The 25,306-nt window shown below is 43.4% G+C and overlaps 1 protein-coding gene across 8 annotated transcripts in view; it reads left to right on the top strand.

Moving 5' to 3' along the window:
• The window catches only part of sh3glb2b (SH3-domain GRB2-like endophilin B2b), a 41,667-nt gene that overhangs the window by 13,865 nt on the left and 2,496 nt on the right, over positions 1-25,306 (top strand). For 2 of the 8 annotated variants that reach the window (XM_088615065.1, XM_088615066.1), the window contains 9 exons: positions 907-1,035; positions 7,685-7,818; positions 8,484-8,576; positions 13,816-13,878; positions 19,766-19,789; positions 21,741-21,830; positions 22,398-22,498; positions 23,152-23,166; positions 23,563-23,788. In XM_088615065.1, the coding sequence (XP_088471191.1) occupies positions 907-1,035; positions 7,685-7,818; positions 8,484-8,576; positions 13,816-13,878; positions 19,766-19,789; positions 21,741-21,830; positions 22,398-22,498; positions 23,152-23,166; positions 23,563-23,788 (875 nt within the window). The remainder of the gene's footprint in view (positions 1-906; positions 1,036-7,684; positions 7,819-8,483; positions 8,577-13,815; positions 13,879-19,765; positions 19,790-21,740; positions 21,831-22,397; positions 22,499-23,151; positions 23,167-23,562; positions 23,789-25,306) is intronic. The other 6 variants (XM_088615067.1, XM_088615068.1, XM_088615070.1 and 3 more) reach the window with 4 other exon arrangements.

The following is a 25,306-nucleotide window of genomic DNA, read 5'->3' on the forward strand; positions in this document are numbered from 1 at the left end:
ACAGACTCACTTAAAATAAAATGTCGGTGTAATATCTTAGCAGAAGAATGTAGTTGAAATGGTTTAACTAACCCCCCCCCAGTGTAGCGTGTACAGCAGTCTAATTGTTGCTAGGATTTAAATTGGGAATTCCATAATAACCAGCACTGAGTCACTAAGAATTGGAGTGATTGGAAGCTGCCATCTTGTTGATTTTCTCTACAAGATATGCACAGACTTTACACCTGAGAAAGGCTTAAATTGCTTTAATTGGACTATTTCAATGCACAATTTTAAGTGGTTGAATATTCCCTATCGTGTGAACAGGAAATGGAAACCCCAGACCTAGCTACTGTAATGCTTTTTAGGTTGCCTGGTTAGATTAGTGGTCCACAGCCTTATGAAGGATTCCAGTAAGTTAGCTTAGCCTTTCAAACACCCATGTACAGCAGTGTTACTGTAGCCATTCTCAGTGTTGATTAAGGTTGCTCTTGTATTCTTGACTGTGTCTTTGACATGCATGCTGTTGTCATCTTTGTTTTGTCTTTTTCTGTGTTCTGTGAAAATATGAACAATTATGTTCGCAAGGATTTAAAACCACTGCAAAATTTACATAGATTGTTTTTACAAAATTTAAGATTATCCTTAATAGCCTGATGCCTTAAGGATTGAAGCAATAATACATTTTAATTAAATAAATGGCAATTTATCCATTTGCACAATAGCTGCAATATTAAGTCTGCAGTCGACTGAAGCATGCCTGCTGGCTTCCTTGTGAAGGGGTCTGTGGAATGGCTTCGGTGGTCTGAAAGACCCTTGTCATGTCCAGTGGTGAGCAGCACAGACCCAGCCCTCCAGACAGCGGATCGATTATTCTGGGCCGCCTCCTCCAACACCCCTCGTGTTTTCTGTCTTTGCCCTGTCCAGGTGCACGGATCGAGGAGTTCCTGTTCGAGAAGCTCGACCGGAAGATCCCGTCTCGGACCACTAATGGCGAGCTCCTGGGCCAGTACATGCTGGAGGCCGCTAACGACTTCGGACCCGGAACACCTTACGGTCAGTGGTCGAAGTCCGGAAGCATGCATGGCCTACTGGACTTCCAGCAAGAAGCTCACCTGGTGATTGGGGATTCAGAGATATATATCGGCATTCTCCTTGTCCAGTGCTTTTCCTTCCTGATTGCCTGTGACGTCCTAGCCCCTGCAGTAAGCACCATGGTGTTGTGACGAAGCTTGCGTGCTTTCACCTTGGTGATTTTTACTAAACTATATGCTTCGGTAGTCTTGATGTTCCTTGTTGGCCAAGTGCAGCAGTTTCTTCTCCCTCTAAGTGAGAAAATTGCGATCACTCAGGATTCTGTAAATTACCCAGCTCGCTCTTTTGTGCGCCTCTCTCTCCCACTCCTCTGCCATCTGGACTCCCAGTGGGTCTTTGACCTCTCCTTTCCAATGAGCTTCTGCTGCTGTAGAGCATTTGCCAAAGCAGAGATTTAACGGGCCTACAATAACAAGGCAAAATAGGGCCCCCCTCCTACGCGCTCTGCTGTAAATTTTAATATTTGCACTAGCCACTCCACGCGTTATTAGCATTACATTTGGTTTGTTTTGTGATGTTCTGTCGCTCGCTTGCTTTAATGGTAAAGGAATATAAAAATGAGACGCAAAGCTGTTTTCTTTCACGAGAGGAAAAGCAGATGTTTCGATCTCGCTCCATCTCTTGTTTCCATGCTTTTGTCCTGGCAGGTCCGTACAATTCTTTTGCCGGACTCCAGCCAGTGTCGTTCCGTCTCGGTGTTGCTTGCCTGATTTTTAGACGGGCGGTGCCGAGGCCGTCGGGCCCTGGCAGGAGTCCCCCCTCTTCAGTGGGGGTTTGACGAGGCTCAGAGCTGTTTTTCCCACTCTTGACCCTACTGCCTCTCCTCCATCCATCATACCAGGAAATCAATGTCTTTTTTTCCCTCACAAAAGCAGAGAGCGGAAAGGCGGCTCTAGAGAATCGATAGCCCATGTGCTCTGGTCTCTTCAACCGAGTTGTTTGCAAAAGCTGTCTCCTTTTTTTCCCCTGAGGGTGATGGAACTTTTAGGGGAGAGAAAAATCAATCTACTAAAGCCGAAACCACTTGTGTTGAATTCCATCCATCCCTCTGCCCTTCCGTTCTCTAGCTGCTTCATCCAGTTGGGGGTCGCAGGCGAGCCGGAGCCTGTCCCATCCCAGCAAGCCACGGGTGCAAGGCAGGGTACCACCAGTCCATCACACACACACACTCACACCGGGGCCAATTTTTCCAAAGCCAAATGTACCAGAATGTACTTGGACTGTGGGAGGAATCCAGAGCACGTGGTGGAAACCCATGTGAGCACGGGGAGAACATTAAAAGTCCACACAGACAGCAGCCCAGGAATCGAACCCAGTGCAAGGCAGCAACGCTAACCTCTCCACCCCCATCCCCATAGATGACGTGGCCTGTTGGTTATGATCCTGTTTGTTCTCATGTTGATCTACCGTCCAAATGTGCTTCCCCACTTGGTGCTCTGAAGACGATGTGGTTTCAGGTGGCTGGATGCACAGGTGCCAACATGGACAACACGTAGTCTTCTGCTATTTAGCAGTGCTAAAGTATCGCAGACATTTTCAAACTCTTGTCTGTAAAAGGAGGTTTTGTCATGGCAAAATCAATTAAAACCACTTTGAGCTGAGGCAAGACACTTTAACAAGATATGAACGGTGGTGCCTCCATTAAAACATCAGTTACAGATCTTGGTAATCCTGAAACCTTAGCCGTTTTATTTCTGTGCCAACCGGTTCTCCCTGCGCTGTGTGGAAGCGGGCAGGCTGTCAGGCTGTTTATGACAAGCAAGCACAGTGCCTCTCCCACACACTGCAGCTCTCAGCAGGACTCCTGTGAGCAGCAGCAGCCACTGCGTCACACAGCCTAGGCAGTGACAGAGGTGGCGAGAGAGGCACTTTGTGGTGTTATTTTGCTAAAATGCCCAATTCTTGTTTCATCTTGTGTTCAACTGAAGATGTCTGAAGTCAGGATTAACATGTGATGACCAAGATAAGGAAGGATTTTTCTGAGGCTGCAGTGCGAGTTCAGCCATTCGTACAAACCTGAGCTGTTCTGATTGACAGAAATCATCTGTGAAGGACGTGGTGTGTTCAGTTCCCTGTACTTGTCTCTTGTTATTCATTTAATCAGCATCTTTGTCCAAGGTGATGCTCCTTCAGAACGATCACTGGGCTGTAATAGACTAAATGCTTTAGAGTTATATACTGTACTTAGTGCAGGGTGGTATGACAAAGAACTTTGCAAATCAACTATAATTTATACAATAGGAAAAATACTGCAAGATGGCAGAACTAATGAAAGCACGAATGAGTCTGTAGATGCTGTCCGTACAGGTGGGCGTGGGGAAAGTGTTGGAAGGTGGTGCCAGTTGTCTAGTTCAGCCACTGGGCTTCCAGCAGGAGTGTGAAGACCACAGACAACAGCGCAGAACTTCACACTTCTCACTGTGGATTTTTTACAGTTGCTTAAAGAGTCACGCCGCAGACGAAGGCTTGTTTTAAATCGGTCATTAATACCTCATTCCAGGCTTGTGACCTGATGGCAGCTTCTCACAGGAAAGTGAAATGAATTTGTCTTTGCCCTTTGGTTATCATTAGTTTCAGTCTCGGTTTTTGTCTTAGGCTTAATGAAATGAATCACATTTCATTTTTTTTTATTTCTAGCCTTTTTTTCTTCTCTCTTAATCGCAATCCTACAGAACCTTGAGTGCAATTTAAATCAGCTTTTACTGGTGACCACCTTTTTTAAAATGATTTTTCCCTAGGAAACATTTCTCAAATGACAGATGAAATCTACAGGAATAAGTGGGCTTTCAATATTTGAAGTGCTTTTTAATGAATGGTGGCAGGCACAGAGATCCACTCCACTCCTTCCAACAATGTCTGGATGGGCACTTGTCCTAATAAAGGCTCTCGCTAAGGGAGACGGCACAGCCTAGCGATTTTTAACAGCTGTTTTGAAGGCCTTCTTCACCTTTATGGAAAAGGAAGGCTTGTCTAGTGGTTAGAGAAAGGTTAAAGGGCTTTATATGTCACAGGAGGTTGCTATCCTCCTAGCCCATTAAATTGTGTTCCTTTCTCCTTTTAAAAGTGGAGAATTCCATCAACACCCACAATAGCATTATTAATTGGGCTCTGCCCATTCCTCCGTGTGTTCTTATCCCTTATCAGAGAAGAGTATTTCTAGGAAGTGTATTTGATTATACGCACAATAAACAGATGGTGTGGTTTGTATTGGGGAAATAGGTTTTACTAACAGCAGAATGTTTTTGTTCTTTGTTTTATTTCCAGAAAAACATTGCCTGCAGACACCGTGTTTCCTTTGTTCATTTGTTGCTCAGCAGCTCACTGTGTTTCGGTCCAAGCTTTGTCTTCTGTGGAGAGTGGAGTTACTTTGGGGAGGCATCCATCTTCGGAGACTGCTTTTTTGTTAGGCCTTGTCTCTGGGCTTCGGCTTTGGCTCTTGTTTCTCTGTTAATAATTTAGATTTGGGATGCTAAAAAACCGGGGATCCTTGTGGCTCAAACCTAGTTGTATTGAAAGTCACGACCGAAGGATGCTTTGGTTTTCAGCATTTCAAATTAATTTAATTAACCAGGAAAGAGTTTTTTTTTCTACACTCTAAATTGCAGTAACTGCTTAGGCAAGATGCAATGCAAAGCAAGAGCATTTATTAGTGTGTATATATGGCTTGTCATGACTGAAATATTCTCAGCACACGTTCCCTAAGAAGCAGAGTTATTTGACCTGTTACTAGCTGGGCTGTTAAAATGATTACCCCTCGCACTTGAGGTATGTAGCAGGACAACTCAGTGTGTGTGATTAATAAACCACTTCTTTAGTCACATCCCTGTTTATTCGGTACTAAACTCTGACCTTCACCCCCTTCTCACCATTGTCGTGCTGTTGTGTGCTGTGATCTACTGGCACGGAAGAACAGCAGGGTTCTTTGTGTAACCTTTGGTTCATCTTGGCCATCGTTGTGTTGTGCGATAGAGATGTCTACAGAAAACTGAGTTCATTCGTTGGTCACTCTTTTTTCATGTGATGCAGGGTGTTTGGGTTGAGAGGTGGTTAATACTGTATATAATGGCCATAATAAATAATGATGGGGGATGCTCAGACTGGAGGTGACGTAGTTTGTGGAGTTCCCACAGGCAGCTATACTGGGACCACTGCTCTACCTGGTTTGCTGTATCTTGTTTACCGGTACTGTTTCTAGGTGAAAGCACTACATTAGTAGGATTAGAAAACACCGCGGCACATAAAATTAAAAAAAAAAGTAGGTAAGATTCAAGACTGCAAGCACCAGCCAGATGTTTAATGTTGACAAGTGTAGGGTTTTGCATGCAGGTACCAAAACCTAACTACAGATGCATAAAGGGATACACGGAGCTAGAAGAAGCTATTTATAAAAGAGACTTTTTAAAAAGGGTTGTACTGTATGTTTACACATCATTTCCATCTTCTAGAAATTGTGGGGAATTAATCATGAAAAAATAATAAATGCCAGCAAAATCTTAGGCTTCAAAGCCAAAAGCGCAGAATTTAAATCAAGAATGATTATGTAAGCTTGTATAATGGAACAGTAAGGCCTCCGTTAGAAAACCTTCGTCGGACCTTAGTCCCACTCAGGCATGTTTTGGGGTCCCTGTTTTGCCCGCCCTGGGCGAGTGGCACAGCAGCGGTTCGATCCCGTTATCCAGAGGAATCCATCCCTCATCCCGGCCGTTCCCCCCTGAGGCGCGGAATGCCTTTCAGGGGAGAGTGAGGCACGCAGGCTGGCGCTTGAACAGCTCCTTTCGCAATAGTCCTGAAGATAATTAGCTAATAGAGTAGATTGCTCTGGAGCTGGGGATCAGCCTAAGAACGAGAAATTGAATTTAATCAAATAAATTCTCATGTGATGGGAATGCTCATGATTATTTGTAGCGCTTGTGGTGTGTGATTTATACGTCCTTCTCTTCAGTCTCGGAAGCATTACTCTCACAAGAGCCTCCTTGTTCCTTGCCCGGTACAGTGCTGTTCTAGGTATGCCTGTTTTTCAATGACATTATCCTTCATGACTGTATAGTAAGTGCTGGGCAGGCTGGGGAAAGACATTACATCACCGTTCCACTTTGCTGCTCAAGTTGTAAATAATTGATTGCAGCGCGCTGTGAACATTCTGGTAGTTAAAGCCAGAGTTGTGCAGCCTGCAGGAATCGATCTTATTGAAGGCAGGAAAAAACAGGGTTTTTTATTATTATGATACGCTAGAAATAGCCTCATGACAGCCACATGTCTGACCTTTGTTCATTTTCAAAAAACAATGGCCCTGTTTTTTGAAAATCTGGGGTCATGGGGAAGAGCTGGATGAGATCTTCTTCATAAGCCACCAGCAATCCAATGTGAATGACTGAATGGCCTTTTGTTAGCGTTGCTTGTTCTCTTTTTGTCTTGAAAGTAGCTGAAGAGTCTTGTCTCAAAGAGACTCTTCCTGTCAGTGGTGATGGATCCTGTGTGGGTGGGACATTAGGGCCCTGGGTTCGATTCTGGCCCAGGAGTTTGTCTGTTCTCCCCGTGTTTGGGTGTGTGACCTCTAGGTGCTCCAGTTTCCCCCTGGAACAAGGTGTTGCATGCACTTGGAAATTGAGTCTGTTTTGTGATATAAATTGGAGGTTTTATAAGTTACTGTGTACATTTTACTTTCATTGTGGTTTGAAATGCCCTCATCAATTCGGATTCTTTCTCACTCTGAAATAAAAAAATAGCCTTGCAGTTCCACTTTAAAAGGGGAATGACTTCACTTAGCTCACCGGTCCCCAGGTGCTTGTGGTATTCCTGAATTTGTTTTTAAAGGAAGCTTAGATTGTTCTTGAATTATTTATCAGCGCAGCCCAAATGTGGGAAGAAACCTGATGAATTACTTGTGCTCTAGTCAAGACGTTGTAGAAACTCTTATACTGGGATGTAATGTATATAAAAGTGAGCCCCTAACTCATATACTGGGAAGCTGATGAGCCCTGGCTGGAGGATATACTGTATAATTTAACAGACGTGGCATGAAATGTCTGCTTTGCATTAGCACGACTCTTGTTTGTTTATTTTTTAATTTGATGTGTAGATGTAACATGATTAATTCCAGAGGCTGTACATTCCCCGATCTCGCAGTTGAGCAGAATGGATTAATAATGCCTTTATCCCACCAGGGAGAGGCGGGATTTAAAGTGTCTCCCTGCAGATTGTGTGAGCGTCTGACATGCATAAAATGTTTCCCTTTTCCCTCGTTTCGCAAGTGGTGACTGCGTGACCCAGTGTTGGCAAAGCTGTCTGTAACCGAATCGTTTGTGCAGGGGGGTCCAGTCCTGATCCTGCAGGTGTTCATTCCAGCTCTGCTGCTAACGGGCTAAACCGTCAACTGAAGAGCTTCTCCCTGCTCTTCAGGAGCTGCTGCTTTTACAGAGTCCCTTCAACACCTGCAGGCACACCGGCCCTCTGGGTTCTGGTGTTCAGCTATACGTTGATCGATTTGTGTGCCTTGAGTGGTTGCTGTATTTTGTCTTTGCACTGGGCTGCCAGGCCTTGAAGGCCCATCATGAAGGCCCATCGTTGGCGGGCTGAGTGAGCGGCCTCTTTGCTCGTTGCTCTCTTGCAGGAAGCACCCTGATCAAGGTGGGGGAGAGCCAGCGGCGCCTGGGCGGTGCGGAGCGCGAGTTCATGCAGGCGACCTCCATCAGCTTCCTCACCCCACTCAGGAACTTCCTGGAGGGGGACTGGAGGACCATTTCTGTGAGTGTGGGCGCGTGACCCCAATGTTGCTTGTGCAGCTGCTGGTCCTGCAGATCCGCACATCCAGGGAGCCCCCCATGGCTGTCGTGTCTCGTTGCAGCCTGTTCATGGAAAACGGACAAAAATATTAAGCCTTCTATCCGCATAAAAAAAAAAAAAAAAAAAAAAAAAAGCAATGTCCTGGACAAAATTGCTTTAGTTTTCTGATCCAACTGCTAACCAAAGGGATTAACATTCGGTTCGTATAAGACAAGCTTCCTAATGTGGACTGGATTGTCTTATTTGAGGTTTGGATATACTAGCCTCCTCAGTGCATTGTTTTATTTGATTAAAATAGTAAATGGCAACCAGAAAAATGCAAAGCAAATGTATCGGTTTCTTGTTCTGTATTGCTGCGTTGCTCGGAGGAAAGCCACAGGACCGGCGCTCGGCCTGACGCACCACCGTCGCAGACGGGCTGCGTTTGAGAGCAGAACTGCGATGGTGGCAGCCTGTCCATCAGATGCAGAAAGAGCAGAGCAGAGCAGTTTGCTAGCCAGCACTTTTACCCAAGTTTAAAAATAATTCAGTTTTCTGTGTTTTCTTTTTTTGTTTTTGGTCTGAATCCGAGTAACAAAGCCAATCCCCTGGTATTCCCCTGTTCCTGTCCTTTTTCTCTCCTGCAGAAGGAGAGACGTGTCCTTCAGAACCGCAGGCTGGATCTGGATGCCTGCAAAGCCCGGCTAAAGAAAGCCAAGGCAGCAGAGGCCAAAGTGGCGGTGAGCCCACGCTCTGTCCTTCTACCCTTCTCACAGCGGACGTGAATTCCCACGTTTCCCTGCTCTTCCATTTCATGCTCCTTGCACATCCTACTCCAGGGATGACATTCAAAGCCTTCTGTCTCCATGCAGAACAGGGTGCTTCACTTTCTCAATCGGGTTCGTTTTCCAGATCCCATGTTAAAATAGACAAAAGAAAATTAATCTCGCTTAACGTCTCAATAGCTACATTGTCAGCAGATCTGCACCTTCTGTCCCCCCCGGCTGCTTTCAGGAAGGGAGAGGGTTTCAGGCTGGACTGGAAAGCTTTGACAGTCGTTCCACTGCCTTCCAGTGGGTTCTCTGTTGCTCTTTCAGCTGAGACGCCACGCTAGCTGAGAGATCAGTAAAAGCGAAGTAGGTCCTGCAAGTGCATGCGAGGAGTCCCTGTTGGGGATTGCAAGATGGAAAAATGTACACTGGAGCTGTGACTCACTTTGGATTGTAATGTCTTCTAGCTAAGGTTTCACTAAACAGCTGATTAAGTTCCTATACAGTAGATCTTTTTTTCTCGCGCTCACTTTGCACTTTGCAGTAATGTTTGCTGGCAAAACACCTCCCCCTTTCCTTCCTACCTTAGCAGGCTACCTGCCCTACCTACTATGCCTCTTCATGGTCCCAGGCTAACATGTCTCGGGATGATGTCTCCAGTCTGTGCTATTTGTGACAGTAGGTTATATTGTAGTGTTTGATTAGGGCTGTGGGATTTGTTTTTGATTAATCCCTAAAACTCTCCTACAGATGCCCAGAGCAGGACTTTACTTGAAACTGCATCACTGGTTTAATGTCCCCGGAGTAATTTCTTCACATTAGTGTTTTTGTTTATGGAACTTTCAATATCATAGTAACTATTGAGTTGAGGGAGCAACAGAGAAGCACAAAGACATGCGTGCTGCTTCGGAAAGCACACAACAAGACAGACTTGAAATAGCTTAAAAACTGCTCCGTTAACACTTTCAGGCTGGAAACGCAAGCGATTATATCTAGACGCATTAAATGGAATAAAGTGGAAAATTCTGTTCTCACAGACGGGGATACACAACCATTTGATAATACAGAAAATTACAAGCATTGATTTGTTTTTTTTTGTTTTTTTTTAGGAGGCTGTGCACTTTAAACCAGGCTTTATATATTTTAAATCGGTTATTTATCTGACTAATTCAAAAATGATGATACTTTAACAGTCGAATTGTATTTTATGGAACCTTATTAAGTGATAGTGCAGCGTAATTGAACAATTCCCTATACTGAGTGCCCTCAAAGGCACCGAAGGCTCCAGCATGAAGCTAATGCAGCAGGCTTAACAACCAAGATAATCTGCACTACGACTGCAGCCAGTAAAGTGCGAGATTAAAAATACATCTTAATAGCAAGCATACAGTATGGCAGGTATTAAAAATACATCTTAATAGCAAGCATACAGTAAGGCAAGATTAAAAATCTCAATCTCTGACCTGCCATACTGTATGCTTGCTATTAAGATGTATTTTTAATACCTGCCATACTGTATGCTTGCTATTAAGATGTATTTTTAATCTCGCACCTTATTGGCTGCAGTCGTAGTCCAACAGTGTTATTTAGGCGTAGTGTAGTGTTGAGAAGGGCTCTGCAGGTGATAAGGGTTTACAGTATGCGAGAGAGAGAGAGATCAGAGGATCTGCAGATAAAGTGTGTAGTTCAGGTGGGTAGTGTGTTACAGGTAAATCTGGAAAAGGATATGGTGAGGCTTCAGTTAATACTGCCTTGTCTTCTTCAGCAGAAACTGAGCTTGCAGTCTGACAATGCCACACCTTGCCAGTATTGTGACGGTGTAGCTGTTTTTTTTTTGTTCACCAGCTTGCTAGCTGACTAGCTTTCTAATGGGGCAAATGTCCAGCTTTTTGGTTGATGCAAGTCAGTCTGAAAATGTTGAAAATGTTGGCACAAATAGCCCCGAATTATAGCAGCAGATAGAATGTAACCTTTTACTTTTTTGTTGGAACTAACTGTTTCTTCAGCATGGCTTGTCTTTAATACTTTAATATGCCACAACCAAAGGGACCCTGAGCCTCACAGAGACATTATTCTCCATTGGGGTTCAGTGGAAGAAAGCCTATACTTGAATCCAGTACGATTCTGACGGTGGTCGGAGGGTTGAGCTGTATATGGGACTTTAAAAAGAGCTACCATAAATAACAAACCTTCAACTTTTTTGAAAGAATGAGACCACAATAGAACAGTATATGGAAAAACACAAGTTTTTATTCTTTGAATTCTTTGTTTTCAGTTCTGTTGAGTTAGTATTAACATATATATGTTAACTTGAGACCTACAAATAATGGGGGGAAAAAAAAAGAAAATAATAAAACTTCGGAGTAACTGGATTTATAAGTGCAATGAGGAGTCTGAGGGTTCACGTGGGAAAAAAATCCGACACTAAAGTCATGAGCACCAGGTTTGGTAAACCCTGGTTTACAGAAAAGAGGCTCGTCTGTATTAATGGAATTGGACTACTGTCAACACAGATCTTGCCTCCCAAGTCCATCGTCTTTCTCAGTTGTTTCATTAGTCTTCATCTGAACCAGAGCACCATACTGATTCTGTACTAACATGTTTTTCTGTTGTAATTTGCACAGTGTGAGGGAGAAGTGAGTATTGCTGTGTGCATTGTGTTGCTGTGTTCATATTTTCACCTTTTTTTGAAAGACCTAGCTCCAGAATTCTCCCCTTGTTCTTGTCTGAAGCCAGATTCATTCCCTTCCTTTTCAATTCAATCACCATCCCCAAAACTGAATTGTTCCTAGCTTAATCTTTGTTTTGACAGTTCCTATTAAGATTGCATTTGATGCTAAAAAAGGGTGCTTGAAAATATGAATCATTCATTTTAGAATTAAATGTTTGCAGCAAAACTTTCATCATAAGGTATAGTGGAGCAGGAAGGTGAAGGAAAGACTGTTTATCCTTTGAGTCACGCCTGCTGGTCAAAATAACAGCACATGAATGTGTTATTAATGCCTGACAGCTATTAATTTCAGTTTGTACTCCACTACAGAAGAGCTTTTAATTAGATCTTGATGTAGTGTTGTGTATGTAGTGTGATTTCAATTGGCAACAGGTGACTAAGAGGTAGACCAGGGGGCTCTTTTACAATTCTGCAATTCTCTGAGAGTAACAGAAAATGCTATTTTGCTCCACCATACCTGTCCAGTCTGGTGTTGTATAAAATCATAGATCACATACCAGCAAAACAGGCACATCTGGTTTATGAAGAGTCTGTGACATCTAGCATCCAGTGTTTTTCTTGTCATTTTAAAGGTCACGTTTAAATATCTGACTTGTTCCTAATCCAGCTCTACTTCCTTTAGTCTAGAGGCTGCAGTGAAGCCAGACCCAAACTCTCAGCCACTGCATCAGGGCAGTGGGATTACCTAGTACAAAAGTGCTGTGAGTTTACTCATCCTTTTGAGTCATTGTGAGCTGTCCTGTTTGGATTACAGTTAAACCTGACCTTTAAAACATGCATGGTGAGTGCTGCCTAAAACGCAGGGGTAAAATGATTTCTATTTTTTTTTAATAAAGCACTCAAAACTAGCTTAACCCAAAGCAAAGCATTAAAAGTGAACCCTGTAGCCCTCATGCATTTGTGGTTGATGACAGATGGGTCATGTGTTACATTATGTTGTCTATCAAGGTCATGTTAAAACAGGGGGCAAAATAGGCTGGTCTTCATGGGTAATTGCGTGGAGAGATTGTGTGCGCATTTCAAACAATTAGCTATACTGAATCTTTCCAAATAGAAACTCTCTATTGGATCACTTAAAAGATGCGCCGGTTTTTTAATAACGAAAGGACACATTGCCTTAACATCAGAATTACTGTGCGCCATTATAGAATTTAGTTTTTCAGCTGCCCCAGTGCATGTCCAACCTCGCTGACTGTGTTGCGAAAAAATATTGCGCCAATAAGGAAATGAAAGCCATTGGAAAAAATGAAAATAATAATTCTGAATTTATTTTGGTACCCCGGACAACAGCATAATGTAATGTAGGACCTGGCTGATTGGAACATCACCCTCTGGTGTCGATTAAAGGGATATCTTGTTTCAGTTTAATTGCTTTGGAAAAGCTCACAGCATGCACTTAATGCTTGCGCGTGCTTAATAATAGGACTTGTCTAAATACTGGTAGGAGATGGGGATGATCGATTTGAGTAGTAGCTGTGATTTTGTTTTAATGTACAAGGTGGTAGTGCTAAAATATAGAAATAAGGTATTCCTCAATAAATGAGGGTCCTGTTCCATTCAGACTTGTACTTTCATTGTTCTTTGAAAAACAGTTCATAAACGTCATAAACTGTTTGATGAAGGTCACCCGTTAATTGTCACAGTAGGAGACCGACAAAGACCATCAAGGTTGAGATCTGTATTCTAAAATTGGAATGACAAGATCTCCATTGTGACAGTCACAACGTCAGGAAAATCACACATTTATAAAGAGGGAAATGCCTCTTGCATGATTTTTGTAACAGTATGAAATGATCGACTTGCAATCAAATTTATCTGCACTGAAAGTAATTGTAGTCAATGTAGTTTAGAATCGTTACATTCCAGCCTGGATAACAGTAATTGTACTCATCCTGAGCTCTGTTAGATACCTCAGGATAGCCTCTGTTCACCCCATGTTAAAAATGCAAAAACCCCATGTGAAATGAATTTCATTTTCTAGGTGATGCATTCAATGTATAATCGTCCTAAACTGTTTTAGCTTAAGCCTCAGGTTATGTGATTGTGCAACACATAAAGTCGTAAATCCAAACCACACTTTAATTTTTTTTTCTTAAATATACTGACAATGGGTTAGGACTTAGGCCGAAATGATTACAGTCGAGTCTACATACGTTACTAGTTACCAGCTCAACTGCTAATGTGAGGTGGGTAACGGTATAGTTTCTCATCAGTGTTCTGTGGTGCCCATGGTTGTCAAGGTACAGTATTAAGAGCTGCTTCCATGTTCACGTCCCCCTGACCCAGTGAGGATACGTTTAGAGGTCAAAGGTCAAAGGCTGAAGGTCGTGCTGTCCCCTCCTCAGCTCACTCCAGTGAAGCCTGTGCACTGGGGGCAATCAGAAGCCGTTCCACAGCTGAAAAGATTTCATTGACCCGTTTCTGAACAGTGTTTGTGTTTTTGCATGACTTGTGTGTAAACTCTGTTCCTGCCTGTAGGCCATGCCCGATTTTCAGGAGACTAGGCCTCGTAATTACGTTCTGTCTGCCAGCGCATCTGCGGTAAGGCGTCCACGAAATGCACACACTCGCCCATCCGCTCCTACCGACGCGATCACACATCTCGCACCTGCTTGCTCTCGGCAGCACCTCATACCTTCTGAACACATGCCTTTGGACACGATACCAGCCCCACTTAAATTTTCCCCTGCGCTCGATTCTCATTCCTTGACGCAGACTGCTGAGCTTTCTAAGCAAGATGAGAAATCTGGGATGAGCATTGCTATCAAAGTCATCTTACTCCCCTGGAAAGACATAATCACTCCGTTTGTGCATTAATTGTACTTTTAAAAAGGAACTCTTCCTTGGAATGTCCTAGCCTCCAGTGATCAGAGGACTGTTTCAGAATTGCCCTGTCTACCTTTTTTTTTTAAAGAAGAGCAATTCTGAGTTTCCGTTTCAGACTGTCTTGTCTGTGGTGCAGTAGAGTGTTTAAGCTGGGGTGGTAGAACACACACACAAACACTCCCACACACACAGATACTTTTACACAGACGCCAGTTTACTCCTCCAAAACATCCACAGCCTTTCGCCTGCTGTGAGTCATGATGCAGTTTCAACATTTCGCAAGAGAGGGAGGGCTTGTCTCTGTCTGAAGCGTCCTGTCATTTGTGACCAGTGGCTCTGGGTTTTTCTTTACAAGAGGGTGACAGGCGGTTGACTAAAGAACCTAATACTTGCGACATTTTGTGTGTTATGCAGGAATTGAGCTCAGATGTCTGTTCCTCCAGAAAGTATCCTCAGATCCACCCAGATTTTCATTTATTATGTAACTGCAAGGGCTACAGATGTTCACAACTGTTGCTCAGCAGGCTATGCTCTGTAGAAATGTTGAAAAGGCTGAATGAGGTCTCATGTGCAGTCTTTGGCCTTCCACTGAGGAAGCTCCTGGAGCAGCACATGGCCTAGAGCAGCTGGCTGCTTGAAGACTGAAACAAGCAGCCGGCTGCCCAGAGCGACACCACACCCGTCTCTCATTGCTCTCACCTTGCAGTTAGATCGGCGTGTGAAGTCCGGCTTTGCTGCGAGATTCTCCTTTGCTTGCACACTGATTGAGACAATACAATGGAGAACCAATGGCAATATTCCTTTCGGCGGCGCTACAGCGCTGGCTGCTGATCGGCAATTCGCTCTCCAGCCTGCTGCTCATTCTGATCGGATTATTTAAGGACGTTGAACCTTTTAACGCAATGCTGTTTGGAATTCCCTTCTTTGCTTTTTGTGTGCGTTGCCCTGTAGTTTTTCCAAGCCCCTTTTACGAATCCTTAAATCCGATTCTGCAACAATGATTCAGACCTTCCTTTCTCTACGCCTTATCTTTGAGTGCAAACAATTGGCTTGTTATTTGATTTTGAAAAACCACAACATTTTGCCAACATTTAAAATGGTTTTTGAGGCCTTTTTTCTTTCCCCATCTGCCAGCTTCTGATATTGTATTGTTTAATATGTCCTCTGTCCATGAATTTGTCTTGTGGTGGGTGTTGTAACACTGTGTGCAGTGTATAAGTGCTCATTTCTGTAAGCAAAGGGGAATATTCATTCTGGATTCTACTCAGTCTAATACTGAGCTTTCGATTTATGCATATAAAAAAGCTTTGTTTTTTTCATTGCAAAAAAGGATTTAAAACTGCAAAGGAGTTTTAGAGTTTGATATCTGAAAAGATGACTATAGTAAGTCTTTTTAAAATTTTCTGACATTAAAAGAGAGAGACTGGTAGGCATTCGGTTTGGCATCTTAGTTTCCTTTTGTTCGCTGTTTCTAATAAATAGGTAGCAGTTATCCATTATAGTAAAGCAGATACAAAGCTTTTGTTGTGATGATGAATATTAATAAGCTTATCCCTTAGTGCTGCACAATACAAAAATAGATAAATGGGGCATTTCATTTCAAATCAAGTATTTTAGTTTGAAAATATCACGGCACATCTCAGATTTGAATGTAAAACTGTACCACATAAGCAATTGTATAGGAAAAAAAATGAAATTCAAGCTTTTGTCTCCTAATAGTCTTGGGGTGCCACCTGCATGGAGTTTTTATGTTCTCCCAGTGTTTGTGTGGGTTCCCACAGTCCAGAAATCTGCTGGTAGGTCAATTGGCCTCTGGGACAATTGTCCCAGTTGTGTGTGCATGTATCCATCTGCCCTGCAGTGGACTAGTGTCCTGTCCAGGGTGTCCTGCTTTGCTGGGACAGACTCCAGCTTCCCCGTGACCTTGAGTTGGAAGAAGCAGATAGAAAATGGCTGGGTTTCTTAATAGCAGTTGTCTCCTCAGCAGAAAGATTTTCACACTCAGAAACACCTACTCTGTACTTATACTCTATACTCAAACTTTGCATGAATTACTGAGATGAAGTATGTGCTCTTGTATTTAGTATTCCTTAAAATCCATGTCGCTTGTTTCTCTCTAAGAGCCTGTAAGGTGTGTTTTGTACAGGACAGACTTTAAATGTTGGTTAAAGGTTGCATTTGCTTAAAATATCATATCACTCAAATACTTTTTTGTAACCTGTTCTTATTTCTTTCTGATGTTCTTTTTACAAGTGTCTCAGATTTAAGGGCAGAGAGCATGTTTAGTTGAATTCAGATATGTTGCGATAATTGTATCAGTTTGTGTTCTTTGTAGCCTTTTTCTATGATTTACATATATTTCTGACATTTCCATTTCCTTATGTAGACACTTCCATAAACTAAAATCTCCTTCCCTACACTGAATACAGCTGAATGGAAAAACATGGATGTTTCTGAATATGTAACATATTGTAGTGTAATATTTAACAGGACAGGCTAAGAATGCCTTTTTCCACCTGTGTTGTAATTATAAAGTTCAATATCTTTCATTATCCACAAAAATGGCATGGCAGGAAATCTTTATATTGGCCATAATATTTCTAAACCTGGAACATCAATATACAACTGATCAGTTTAGCACACGTGTCCCTTTCATAAGGTTCCTAGTAGGACTTATACAAGCCCAAACTGAATTATTTATCACGGGATTTCTGTAGCTGCACTCCCTAATACTTTTCTTTGACCACGAAACACGTGAATTACCCAAAGACTTCAAACAAATTCTGCTCCAAAAGCTGATTGCAGAGATGAAGTATAAAATAGCCCAAAGAAACAGGCTAAACACTGCTGGTGACATTTGCAGAATTGTCATATTTGTAATGCAAGCATGAAATAGGACCCTTCTGCTAACAGTCTGTACACTCTCATGTTTCATCCATTAATATTTCAGGTTTTACACCATTAGGAGGAGAGCTGTCAAGACTAATAAGCAGCAGACTTTTTTTCTGTAAACTGCGGAATCAAGTTCTTCCACGTTCCCTATTTCCCCTCTCATTTTATAATGAGATACTTTGAGGTTGCAGGGGGTGTCGTGTTAAATTAATCATTTGAATCTAAAGAAACTACATCACAGCACATTTCTTCTTGGTCCTGATCTTAGTCCACTTTCACGTTTGGAATGAGCTCATGATGTGTGGTGTGAAGTCCTGTCTTGAATGTGAACCAAATTCATGTAAGTAGTCTTTTCATCTGCTGTGCAGCACCGACATGCAGTCCCATTAGTTGAAGGACAAGGACAGTTCCTTTAATCTTATACTAGATTATGAGAGTTACAGCCAACACAAATTGTATTTCAGGATGGTCCTGATGCCATACTACAAGTCATTCCTCATGATCTTATTACAGTGGTTGTGGGCTTTTTCTCTGGAAAACAAAAGAAAGTTTCCCTTGAAAAGATCCTAAAGAGCCTGTAGCCATCATGTCCTGCTGCAGAGCTGTTTTTGAGAAGTCAGCTGATCCTTCACGGCCAGTCACAGCGCTCTGGTCTCTCTCAGCTTGACAGAGTGCCGTCCTTCTTTGAAATGACCTTGTCAGTTTTTTAAAAAGGTGTTTCTTTGTTCCATTATTTCCCATCCATCGTCTCTCCAAATGCTGTGGATGGGGCAGCCAGAACAAGGAAGCAAAAATTATACCCCTCTGAAAAAAACGATTGAGTTACTGTTTAAAAAAAAAACCACCTAACGGCCCTGTACAGCCGAATGTATTCAGACATGTTCCTCTGACGCTCGGTTCACGATGTTAAATACTCTTGTGACGGGAGCAAATCCCTCTGGCAAACCTGAAAATGAAATGATTTTTGGAGAACTGCAGCAGTAGTGGGGCAGTAAAAACCATTGCTTCTCCAAAAGTGCCGGTTAAGCCCCTGTCGTTCTGGCGACAGTGTGGCCGTGCTGAGCAGCGCTTGCTCAGCAGGCGGTCTGTCCTGACCTCACTCTCGCCCTCGGTGAAGCGCGCTCCCCCAGACCAGTGGGAGCCACATGAGGGTGCGCTCAGGGGAAGCACATTGAAGGTGCAACTTGCAAGTTGGGAAATATGTCCCAGTGTGGACAACAAGCACCAAACGTACAGGCGTCCTCCTCTATCAGCTGAAGCAACGCGTGGTGAAGCACCACACTATTTTGCAACATCCTGCTGTTTGATCCTTGAGCGGAAAACATGGTGAAGATGGCAGAATGAAACATTCACATTATGTCAGCGATGTCCTGCTTGTAAGCCATCTGTGACACAGACCTTTGTCTGATGAGGTGTGACCTTAGGAAGCATTGCAGCACACAGGCAGCTGGGACCCATGTCAGGTGTTTTATCTGAGACACTGTACAAGAGCATCAGTGTGTTTTTCTCTTCTGCTCATGTTTTCCCTCTGCGCATGTGCGTGAGTCAGCTTGGTGTTCTACCGGCCCGAGTCTCTCTCCCAAACTCTGCGGCTGATTCTGAAAAAAACCTTGTGCTGCAGGAATATCTGAACATGCTCCTGGGTAACGTCAGAGAAAGAAGCCATGTCATTTCTTCCTGTTTAACAATAGGTTTTGATCAGTGTTCAGAATGCATTAGCAGTAGACTGCATACAGAGAGCTGAAATGCTGATATTTGCTGTGATCGTCCTGCTGGAAGAAAGTATTTTAAAAATGAGACCAAATGAAACAGGGTTAGAATGACTGTACTTTCCCCGTGATTTGCTATAAAAATATAACATACTCTTGAAAAATCATTGTCCGTTTTAGTTTCTGGCATTATTCCTTGATTTATGGCCTCAGAGGTAAATTTGAAAACATCTTAGATATGTATTAACACCCTCCAAAATATTTTAGTTTATTTTTGTTTTTGGTACTGTGAAACTCGACATTTTGTTGTTTCGTAACTCTGGTAAACTGTAGGCCGCAATGCTGTAGGCCTGTTTCTTCTGTATATCTTTGATTCTAATCATTTGCTCTTCTGAAGATTGAGTTACGCGGGGAAGGACGCAGTCTTTTATGGATTCACAGAGGAGGGCAGATATCTGTGTACAGAATCCAGGATCAAAACCTCCTGCTCTGTCTGCAGAGTGTCCCTAGTCTGCAAATACCCAGCATTTCAGTGAACTGTGCGGAGCGTCGTGCCCGACAGTACTTTCCCACCTAACGCTGTACAGTGACGAAGCACAAGAAGCTGGCGGTTCTGTAGAGAGAGACTCAGCTGCGTGTCAGCTCTTCTTGTTGTGAGGCAGCGTTTCCCAACTCCAGCCCCAGGAATCTGCCTGCCAGACATCACCATCAGTTTTATTTCAAAGCCTGCACTGTTCTCCGTGGCTCTCTTCTGTCCCAGCATTTCAATTGGTTCTAGGAACTGGGTGCCCCCTAAGCACCAATTACAACCCCAAGTAAGGTGGTGCCTTGCACCTTTTTGCGGGCCCAGGTCATTACTGGGTTCCTGGGATCGAGACGGGGATTGGGGATTAGGGATTGGGAAAGACTGCCGAATCGTATCCCATTGTGCTGTCATCACAACCGAACTGTTGCCAGAACCCGACACTCATCACCTCTCTTGTTGCTGTGTGGCTTTGCAGCTCTGGAGTGAGGAGGTGGACAAAGTGAGTATCTTAAGACGCATCATCATAATCACGGCGACGATGATTATCATGATAACTTACTGTGAATGTGTGTGAGGTGGGGTAGGGGGAGTGGGTGACGGTGCAGGGAGAATATGGAATTACTTTTGTTTTCCATCACAAGGGGACAGCACTGAATCAGGATAGTTTCCTCAGTTGCTTAATTTAAATGTAATTCTTAGACCGTGATCTGATGCAGCCAGCCTGTCAATAATAAAACAAATTGGCTTGCTTTGCCCTTTTGGACTCTGCACTTTTGCTATAGAGTTCTGAATTCGATTTGTTCAGTGCTGAATGTATTGCATCTAATATCATCTCCCTGTGTCGCATAAACACTGTTCTCAACTAGCTGAATGAAGGAACATGAAAGGTATTTGTAGAGGTCAGATTTTATTAGGGTTGAGTAGAAAATGTTCCTTGTGCAGGTTTTGGAAGCAGAGTAAAGAACAAGAAAATATTTTAGAACCCAAATTGTAGCTAAAATTAACTCCAGTCTTAAGAGACCAATAAAAGCATTGTGTGATTTGTCCCTCATACATCTGATGTCTAGAGGGAACATGACTATTGCAGTTAAACTTGTGACCTAAAGGGAGCTGAGTTCAGCTTCAGCTGCGATTGACTATTGATCATTTACTATTGGATTCAGACGCCTTACACAGCAGCCTCCCATTAAGCTATGATTTAGAGTCATAAAGGCTTCTGCCTCTCCTGCAGAGGTCGCACAAAATCTTTCCTACCAGGAGTAATTGCAAGGCCTATATATTGTTTTTATACAGTATTTGATGGCAGTTAGAATTTTATTTCCAGAGTTAGAAGAGAATATTATACAATAATATATACAAATCTTGAGCCTGTACTGTAGGCCTGCTAGGCATTTCACCCTTATATTTTGAAGCGTTAGTGTAGACTTGCAGCAAGCATCTAAATATAGATTTCTTGCTTAGATACAGTGATCATCTAGATATTAACCTGGTATTTATATCAAATCATATTTCACGGTTAGGAGTGTTGAAGATCAGGCAGCAGAAGATTTTGTTACACGTTTTTCAAGAATAATGTATCACTAATGTTTTCCAGAAGATATTTGTTCAGGGTCAAGTTCTGAACAACATATAAAAATGCGTTTGAAATACTTGGTGGTGATAATTTTGTAGCTTGAAAATACACAGTTTCTATGTGCTAATTATTTTAGGTAATAGAATTTCAATTGATTGATTTTCTTTGTTGATATTATGGCTTATAATACTAAAATCAATGTTTTAAGTAAATTGATCAATTAATGTTTTAAAGTAAATGTAATTTTTAGTAGATGTAATAAAAAAACCTGTATTGTTGAAATACTTTGACCAAAGATTTTATGCATTAATTTTTTACATTAAAATATAACTATTCTGAAATGATTGAATTATGTTTCTGCAGTGTGACCTGCATTTCTAGACAATGAAACCTTAATGTTTGCTTAAATTACTATAATATGGATTAGCTAAGAAAGGTCAGATAATATATTTCTTAGTCATCTCTACTGAGAAAAACTCGACCATCAGCGCAGTGTGTATCTTCAAGGATGACAAAAGACTTTGTGTTACTAGCATCAAACAAAGCTGAGCAGGGTGATTAAATTAGATAACGGGAAAGGTAATCTTTAATTTTGGGGAAAAAAATGTGTACTAAACTGGTTTTACTCAGAATGTGTGATTGCTTGGCCAGCATTGGAGGAGGTGGAAGAGCTCGGTGTGAAGGTGTTAGTTTCATTTCCATACAACGCCTTCATTCAGGCCTGTGTCTCACCGTGCGGTCCCTCAGCCTGTTTCTCCCTGGCCATCCTGGCGCGTGTGGGCGTGTGAGTGCGCGGGCCTGTGTTGTTGTTGTTGTTGTTGTTGTTGTTGGCGCTCCGGGGCCCAGCCGCTAGGTCTGCACTCCTCTTGTCTTGCAGGCGGAGCACGAGCTGCGAGTCGCCCAGACGGAGTTTGACCGCCAGGCGGAGGTCACACGGCTGCTACTGGAGGGCATCAGCAGTACACATGTAAGTCACGCGTGACGCTGGCGTGTTCATCGTGGGTGGTGATCAAGTAAGAGAAGGAAGTATTTCTCTACCAATATCCGTTGGCAGTGTGTGGACACCCGACAGGAGTTTGTGCTTGAGTGTGCACCAGTGAAAATGCTAAAGACTTACACCCCTGACCACAATCCCGTCTGTCGATCTAAGCAGAATATCGCACTCAACAGACCTCCTGGGAAAAACGAAGGCGGCTGCTGGAAGAGGTGTTAATGAGGCCAGCAGGGGGCGCTCACCCTGCAGTGGGTCCTTATGCCCCAGTATAGTGATGGATCCCCATTACCTGTAAAGCGCTTTGAGTGGAGTGTCCAGAAACATGCTGTATAAATGTAAGCAATTATTATTAAAATGGCAGTTCTGTCTAGCTTGTTTCGATGCTAATAGTTAATTTACCTTGGGGTCTCAGCCGCCCAGGATGAGATCTTCATCATGGGATCATCTGAAATCTGCCTTTGTTGTAAGAAGCCAGGGCATCCATTTTGACAACATGCACGGACTCCCACGAGCAAAGCTTTGTGCAAATTTGTCTCCCAGGTCCATCACCTGCGTTGCCTGCATGAGTTTGTAGAAGCACAGGCCACCTACTACGCCCAGTGCCAGCAGTACATGCAGGACCTGCAGAAGCAGCTGGGGAGGTGAGTGCTGCTGGCCTCCCGCGCAGACCTGCTCAGAACCCGTCCTGTCGTCGCTATACAACAGTGTGTTTGGATTTAAAGGACACAAAAAGAAGTGAATTATGAGTATTAGATTTATTGGAAAATCAGCTGTTTTTTTATGCTGGTGCCCCATTCTTAGCATGTTTCTTTTAGAAGCTTTCTGAATGAACTGTCTAATTTAATACTGGAGATGTACAGGTGTGCCAGAGAGGGTTTTAAACTGCTCGTTCTTGCTGCTCTTGATTCTGCAATTTAATGTTAATTTCAATGTATGAGGTCTGTCTGGTGTTTACTGATAGAGACAGACAGCGCAGCGCGTTAGAAAGGTATCCCCCTCCTTCAGAGAGCGAGCTTTGCCCAGGTCCCACTGGAATTTAACACACAGGTCCGAGTTCATAGTAGGCCAACGATTCACACACACCAGCTTGCGCAGAAAAATGCGGCACTACTACCAAGAAGAAAAAGGGCGATACAGCTCTAAGGGCTTTTTAAGGGCCCTCTGCTCCTGTTTCTTCTGCGTGAACGCCACACTGTGTCGAAAGCCAGTCACCCACTGCTCACAGAGCTGTTAAGTGCTGGCTAAATTCCTGTCTTTTAACAGTGCTTCTTTCTCTCTTCCCTTGTGCTCCCAGCGCTAATGGAGAAGTGTAAGTTCAGATTTGTCTGCATTGGGAATCTAAAGCAGAAGTGTAAACCGGCTGGTCTTATTATCTGTCTCGAGCTTTGATGTGTTAATTGATGTGTAATTAATCTGGAGTGTCATCAGCACGGCTTCATAGGAACAGTATGTTGAGTGCGCCATCTAGGGGCTGCGTGCACACTTTGTTCATATTCAAGGTTTAATGTGTGACTAGTGCATGCAGTGTAAGTCTCAACCCAGAGAAGCTCTTTTTCAACCACTGCTCAGGATTAAATTCAAAGTCTAGCTGTAGAACATAACTGTTTTTTTTTAGTGTGCTGCTTTTCAGTTCCTTAAAGCACATCTGCCCAGTGGGCTGCCCAGTGCGCTGGCCTCAGGCTTCTTGTCTCTCTCTCCCCCTCAGGTTCCCCAATGCCAACGCCCCCCCCGCGCCTGCGGGCGCCTCCCCCTCGGCTGCGGCCACCCTCCCCTTGACGCCCGCCCCGGGCGGCGCCTCCGCCGGCGCCATGCAGGCCGACTCGCTGAAGATCGAGGAGGTGCAGCCCCCGGCGACCGGCACGCGCAAGGCCAAGGTCCTGTACGACTACGACGCGGCCGACACCAGCGAGCTCTCCCTGCTGGCCGACGAGGTCGGTGCCCTCCGGGGTTTTCAGCGCCCCGCGCTTGCCTGAATGTCTCGGGGTCCCGAACCTTTCCGTCTTCTCGCGCTTGATGAAGTGAACCGCTTCCCCGAAGCGAGGCCCCGTTGGGCTCGTTCCAAAAGTAACAAAAATCCGAATGTTAGCAGCGGCTCCTTTTAGATCTTTTTCTAGAGACAGTAGGAATATGAAGGCTACCTCAGCTAGGCAGGAGCAGGTCAAGAAGGAGCTTCTGCTCTGTTTTTAGAGGTGCAGCTTATTAGTCTGCCGGGTTCCCGATAGTTCAGCCAGGGGCTGCGTGTTGTCCTCTGTTGGTACCTTATCCTGTGAAGCTCCATCACTTTGTTCCTTCCTGGGCTACAGTTCTGGCATCTGCAGTCTTTGGTTTCCCACAAGGCTTCATACCAGAAAATGACTTCCTGTTCTTCAGCCTGACGGCTGTGTCCATCTTTATTCTGCTTAATTTGAAATGAACAGCAGTGCGATTTTTCCTGACCGTTTTTCTGGGGTGTTATTGCAGCTTCTCTTTCTCTCTGTGACATTAATCTGCCCACACACACGTTTCCTCCTCCACAGCAGGAGATGCAGGCCCCTGCGCTGGTTAGGTGAGTGATGTAGAGTTTGAAGAACATGAAACGAGAAGGGCACTTGCCAGGTGGCTTTTGTGTGGGAACGTTTCCCTTTATGTCTTGATGTGCAAGATCTTGGCAGTTTGACTGCAGTTTAATTTTAGTTTTGGCTTTAGAAAAGTACCATGTAACGTCCTAAGCAATGCAACTTGTGCACAACTTTTCCTGGTGTTTTGCACAACTGTATTTTTCCAGTAGGGCAATCTAAAAATACAGCACAAGTCCAGTGGAGACAGCACTATGGAGCTCTCAACTTTGAAAAGAATAATTCATTGGACGATAACACCATAAATAAGAGGCAAAACAGGCAAAGAATGGTTTGTCTAATTGTATTTGATGGCTTAAATCTACATTCTGCTCATGCCCTTAATTGGAAATATTGAGGGGAAAAAAGAACATCATGTCTTTGAATAACAAGATGTGTGGGAGGCTCTTGAGGATAATGAAAACTTCAGGGAACATCAAATTAAACTGAGCTAGACATTTGGCGAGAGACTGTAGGATGCCAGGCTGCAATCCTTTCAATATAGATATCGGTGTCAATGCACTGCAGAGTCTGTATTTTAAGCTTGGAATTGGGCTCAACTAAAATAAGCTTTTAATATATGTTGACTAAAGCTATTTAACTAATAGCTTATTTCTGTAGTGTGTGAAGCTCATGCAGTGATGAATCTTGTAGTGTTGAACTGTACTGTATTTGCATTGGGTGGGCAGGGAGTGTTTCAGTTCGGGATGTATGTAGAGCATTTATGTGAAATATATCAGCCGCCAGGGGGCGCATCAGTGGTTCTAATATGAGACTACAGCCTGATGTGTTTACATTTGTTTCTTATTGGAATGTCAGAAAAGGATGGCAGCTGCACAATTCAACCTGCTTAAA

This window comes from Lepisosteus platostomus, chromosome 21 (genome assembly GCF_059453375.1).
Source record: "Lepisosteus platostomus isolate fLepPlt1 chromosome 21, fLepPlt1.hap1, whole genome shotgun sequence".
Classification (NCBI taxonomy): domain Eukaryota; kingdom Metazoa; phylum Chordata; class Actinopteri; order Semionotiformes; family Lepisosteidae; genus Lepisosteus; species Lepisosteus platostomus.